Raw genomic sequence first — 6278 nt, 5'->3', positions numbered from 1 at the left:
AATACACATTCTTTTGAACAGAAAGAAAGTCATCGCAATACTTGAGTTATATTCCATGATATATGGACCATGCTATACCCGCGTCCATTGACACAGACGTCACGACGTGTTTTTGGGCATATTTTGTTAGATCTCAGAATAATCTTTGTGTAAACGTGCGTGATTGTGTACACAGGTATATGTACTTTACAAGAACTTTTCAATGCGCCAAACATAGCTTTATAAAATTCCCTTGTTAAGTCATTAGTATCCAACAGAACAAATATATAGAATCCTGCTCAGGAGATTAAATATGTAATCATGTGGAGTATGGGTTGTTGAACGACATTTAGAAGAGTGAGTGAGTGCTTTGGGTTTAACGTCGTACTCAACAATTTTTCAGTCATATGACCACGAAGGAATCCTTAGAATGCATGTAACGTGCCTCCTTGTTGCAGGACGGATTTCCACCGGTCTTTTAACTAGTGATGCTTAACTGAGACGCCTTACCGAAGGCAAGTAATCCGCCCCGTCCGAGCCATTATACCGATACAGGTCAACCAGTCATTGCACTATCCCCTTCATGCTGAACGCCAGGCAAGGAAGTTACAAATGCCTCTTTTAAAGTCTTAGGTGTGACTCGACCCAGGATTGACCTTGGATCTACCGCTCCCGAAGACATTTAGAAGATGCTTACGACAGAGGGGTATACAACCGATTTAGCATCTACACCAAAATGTGGAATAGATTAAGTATCATCCTTCATAGACTCTCCAGTACATCGTATTCTTGAGTTAAATACAATGAAATATACACAATAAATAAATCAAATATGTCAAAGTAGCGTAATCAGTTTTATTTAAGATGATTTTAGAAATGATGATTTGTTAATGCAAGAGTGAATTTTCGTCGCATTTCAAACCGCCCAAATATATAAAAGTCAACCTCCTTCACATCTTAGAAAAAAAACCTGAAAACAAAGATTTTTAGTTTAAAGAAAACAAATTTGTTGCTTTTGCTTTAACACTTTGATAATTATAGGCTTTTATAGTGGGTTTATCAGCGGAAATTTCTGATTGATCGTGGAGTTTTAAGATCTGGGTCGTCTACGACACACAGCCTGTGCAATACAACCATCCCCTTTTGTACATGTGGAGTCAGCACGGCAATAGTTCCCGGGCAGGACTGTGAACGGGTAGGCGAAGCGCACTGGGTTCCATCTGCAAATAAAGACAATGCAAGACTGACAATTGTGTGTGCGAAACAGTACACAACTGCTTCACGGAAATACTGACGCTTTATCTGCACAAGCATATTTCACTTATAAGATGGCCGTGTCTAGACAATGTATCGCAGGCTGGAGTCAAGCCTGGTGAGTTGGGACTTGACTTGATATTAACAGGTTTATCGGGTATGTGTATCTGGCGAAGGAGAAAAATCTACTTTGGTAAACCGGAAAGTGAAAAATTCTTTAGGAGGGTGTACCAAATGTATATAATTAAAGACGTATAGCATAGAGAGTAAAACGAGAGCAGCGACGACAGTGTGATAGCTGACAAACAGTCACAAGTAACCGATGAAATATGGCCTCTTGTCAGTTTACCTCAGTCAGGGTTTTATTCTTTCTGTTCTCGTAAATGCATAAACAGCAGCAATTTACACGCCCTCTAACACCACGGCTTAAGCAGAATTAGGTAAAGAAAATGCAGTGATGTTAATTGCAATTTATTAGACGTCACTCGTCTAGAAATATTCAAAATGCGGTGTGGTGATCACATTTAACATACAATCACAATGAAACAACAGTGAAGCCACGACCACCCACAAGTTGCTGTAACTCTTACTGGAGAGGAAGCCGGTATCTACATTGAACTCACGGTGATTGCTAACCACGGAGGCCCCTTGAAGAATATTATTCTGTGTCAACTTATACTCAGGACATATCACGTCATGTAACCATGTAGTGAGCCGCTATTATGCCTACAGTTTCGAATGGGGCAAATCACTGCTGAAAGACGGTGTAGCGGTAAACCAGTACCTGGCACATGATGTAGAAAGCCGGGTGAATCCAGTGGGAATGCTCGTATCTTATTTCAGGAGTGCTCAGTCAAGGACAGACCTTGGTCCGGTTTCACGAAGCGCTCTTAACATTATTTTCACGTAACTACCACGGCAACCAGTAAAGTAGGCATTACGTCGTCGTGGTAGTTACGAGGTTGTAACGTTAAGAGAGCTTCGTGAAATTGGGCCCTGCACTGGAGTTATGATTTTGACTTACGCGTTTCTGATAAAGCAGTTGATCACCCTGTATCCCCGGGGGCATCGGGCAATAGGCGCCCGCTCCCAAGATCCACTTGTCACAGAAATGTAGTCTCCATCATTTGCAGATACACAGGTTGCAATTGCCTGGTGAGAAATCGAAAAACAAACGTAATTAAGTGGGTAATGACTTGCACAACCCTAACAGTCCAGCCCTATCAAATCTAATTGCGACAGCCTGGCGAGGTGAAGTTGTCACCGCACTCCATGGAAAGTTAAGCGTTAAGTCCTATATGTATTATTTTTTGAGAATATGTATTCTTTTTAAAACCCGCATATTAAGAATAGAATATGTGGACTTTGGTAAGAACGCTCAGAGCATAATTTATTCGATAGCTGCGAACTCTTCAGTCGATCTCACCCTCCGCCAAGTTAACGCATATACATAACGAGTTGTTGGGGCAAACTCTAGAATTGTGATAATTTTTTAGCTGCATTTCAACTGACTCCGATTGATAAATTCTTATCTGACACAATGGCTAGAATTTTTCATATATATGGTAATCCCTTTTATGGGTTGAGAAAACCGGACTGGCCCGTACGGTAATTGAGTGAGTGAGTGAGTGCTTGAAGTTTTACGTCGTACTTAACAATTTTTCAGTCATATGACGACTAAGGAATCCTTAGAGTGTATGTAATGTGCCTCCTTGTCGCAGGACGGATTTCCACCGCTCTTTTTGCTGCTTCACTGAGACGACTTACCGAAGGCAATTAAGCCGCCCCGACCGTACCATTATACTGGTATGGATCAACGGGTCGTTGCCCTATCACCTTAGTTACAACCTCCTCTTTTAAAGTCTTAGGTGTGACTTGACTTAGGATTGATCCTGGATCCACCGCTCCCGAAGCGGACGCTCTACCAACGGTAATTGAGATCGTAGGTTTATTACAGGTTTAGATGAGAATCCCTGTCATCCTTACCCTCTGTCCTCTACCTCCAGCGCTGTTCACTGCGGTACATTCCCGACCGGACACAAAGACACCGTCACTTCTTCCCTGATCAGATGCGGCACAGTTGATTGGAAAGTATCCCCGTGGGCAGCGAACTGTTGACTGGGCATCGTCTTCTGTTCCCGACAGGCGGCCCACCCGAATTCTGTCTGCAAGACAAGAAATCATGTTCATTCGGACAGCTCATTTAATCCTTCATCTGTGTTTCTTGGCGTGTTTCTTGGCGCTCCATTGCACCATATTGTTCTAATAGATATACTACATCTCCTTTTTAATTATTCCAATAGTCTTTGCTCCATTTATCGGCGTTGAGTACAGTGTTTAACATTAGGCAAATCAACATATAAATAACTTACAGTACTGCCGTTATGGAAAATAGTCTAAGCATCAAATACGATATTGGTAAAAAAATCGATAATGGCTGCAAATTCCCATTTAAATTTATTTTTTAAATCAGACTGCTTGCAGTAAGTTAAATGAAGTTGAAGTGGAAATTGAAGTGGACCTTGTTTACGTTTGGATTAAAACTTACTCCAGTTACAAAATGGTAAGAGAATCCATTTATCAAATATCTAAATTAGGTATAACGTCTCGTATACTGACTCATGTACAGACTCATTTACACGTAATACCAGACCCATATCTTTCATTGGAAACTACTATCTACTGGTTGTAGCTTGACTGTCTAGGATTATGGGCCTCCGAACGAATTATCTAGGACAATAAATTACGTCTTATAACGGCGATTTAGTTTTAACTTTAATCAAACTTTCAAAATGTGACTTAAAGTCTTTTTTTAGCCTGTTTGAGTTCAAATTAATATATTTAACAAGAACTCTTTTTTTAAAACAAACTTCAAGGGTCTTAAACCGTGTATTATGTAGAAGTTTTAAAGTTTGACTGAAGTCAGAGACAAATGTATCAAACGATGAAGATATGGGGCCTGATATGGTTTATTATACCAATGTTTTACTACAATTTTGACCTAAAACAACCCTTGCGTTGTTCTGTTAGGCCATATTTAGCAGATGGGAAGTTTTCGTTATCTTATTTCGCCTTAGACACTTACCGCATCTATCCAGATCGCAGTTTACGTTAGAGGGCCAGTCACAAACGTTCAGCTTGATGTTGAAATACAGGCCGGCCGGGCAATCAAAGCGGTACGGAACGCCGTTGGAGCATTGGTAGAATCTTCCACAGTTTGTTGGATCTGCCAGATACTCCACTCCATCGGTGCACACTACTTGACGGTTTTCTGGATCGTCTTGATCATTCAGCTTATCGGCGATGTCAACTTCGTCAGCAGTGATAGCCTCCTCCAGGGGTGGATACTCCTCCAGGACAGGCGTTTGGGTTCCCTCGGGTGCCTGGGTTTCCTCGGGTGCCTGGGTTTCCTCGGGTGCCTGAGATGTCAGCAATGCCGCGTTGGCCAGAGACAAGGCAACAAGCAGAATGCTCAGTAGAGTGAACTTTATCATGTTGGATCGTTGATGTTTGGCGTTGGAGTGGCCGAGAGTAGAACGTTTGAAGCTTTATAAACAAAACGGAGATCGTAAATAATCCTCCATAAATGACCTGGTAGGTTTTAAAATTGTGAAATTTATGACAATAGCTTGAGCTGGAGGTGGAGTTGTAGCAAGAGTGAGTATAAAACTGTTTATTACGTCTGTTTATGGCATGTTCCTTTGACCGAAACAGTGGTATTGGGAAGATTTATCGCTGTATTCTACTAGTGCCGTTAGAATCATTTTGAGAGGTTGAGATTGAGTGAAAAGACTTGTCTGTGTGAATGAGAAGTAATTATTACTTTTCCATAACTATGAAACATAACTATAAGCTATCTTACACGTCGGATTGTGATGGTAACTACTATCGCGAGATATCTCTGTAAAATAAAATTTTAATCCACGTTACAAATTATTACTACAAAAACCAGTGTCAAGGCTATTACATCAAACGCCTTCATTTTAAGTTTCTTAAGTTTTACAGTGAGTATAATTCTCTTGAATTTATTTATTTATTTGTTTATTTATTTGTCTGTGCGGTGTTTTACGCCGTACTCGAGAATAATTCACTTATACGACGGCGGCCAACATTATGGTGGGAGAAAACCGTTCAGAGCCCGGGGGAAACCCCTGAGAATCTGCACGTTGCTGACAGGACAATTCTCTTTTAAGTAAATATGGATAGAGCGCTCTGCATCATGATTGTGTCTAATTCCTTCATGATTGTGTCTAGAACATACCTTGCTCCCTCACAACATCTCTGAAATGTATGTATGCACTGGGCGTTTTATGTGCTAGAAATCTTATGATCTAACACTGCAATATAGCAGACCTCAGTAACCTAGGGGAGCCGCACCAATCAGGTCGCTGTGAGTTTAAGCCAAGCTCATGTTATCTTCCTCTCCGGCCGTACGTGGGAAGGTTTGACAGCAATCTGTGGATGGTGTAGGTTTTCTCCTGGATTCTGCCTGGTTTCCTCAAGCTACAATGCTGTTTATGTGAAAATTTTTTGCGCATGGCGTTAAACACCAATCAAATAAATAAATATACATTTTGTTAACACTCACACTCACATTTTGTTAAGACTCACGCTCACATTTTGTTAACACTCACTCTCACATTTTGTTAAGACTCACGCTCACATTTTGTTAAGACTCACGCTCACATTTTGTTAACACTCATTCTCACATTATGTTAAGACTCACATTTTGTTAAGACTCACACTCACATTTTGTTAACACTCACGCTCACATTTTGTTAACACTCATTCTCACATTTTGTTAAGACTCACGCTCACATTTTGTTAACACTCATTCTCACATTTTGTTAACACTCACACTCACATTTTGTTAACACTCACTCTCACATTTTGTTAACACTCACACTCACATTTTGTTAAGACTCACACTCACATTTTGTTAACACTCACTCTCACATTATGTTAAGACTCACATTTTGTTAAGACTCACACTCACATTTTGTTAAGACTCACGCTCACATTTTGTTAACACTCACTCTCACATT

At 40.5% G+C, this 6278-nt stretch overlaps 1 protein-coding gene across 1 annotated transcript; it reads right to left on the bottom strand.

Annotated features, from left to right (window-relative positions):
• Positions 1 to 820: 820 nt before the first annotated feature.
• LOC135477989 (uncharacterized) lies at positions 821 to 4742 on the bottom strand. The gene is made up of 4 exons (XM_064758226.1): positions 4319 to 4742; positions 3220 to 3398; positions 2258 to 2385; positions 821 to 1199 (listed from the first exon to the last, which is right to left on the bottom strand). Exons 1-4 carry the CDS (start codon positions 4725 to 4727, stop codon positions 1070 to 1072), a joined length of 846 nt encoding a protein of 281 aa, XP_064614296.1. The 5' UTR covers positions 4728 to 4742; the 3' UTR covers positions 821 to 1069.
• Between the last annotated feature and the right edge of the window lie 1536 nt (positions 4743 to 6278).

Source organism: Liolophura sinensis, chromosome 11 (assembly GCF_032854445.1).
Source record: "Liolophura sinensis isolate JHLJ2023 chromosome 11, CUHK_Ljap_v2, whole genome shotgun sequence".
In the NCBI taxonomy this organism is placed as follows: Eukaryota; Metazoa; Mollusca; class Polyplacophora; order Chitonida; family Chitonidae; genus Liolophura; species Liolophura sinensis.
The sequence above is the reverse complement of the archived record's forward strand: the minus strand, read 5'-3'. Positions and strand labels throughout refer to the sequence as shown.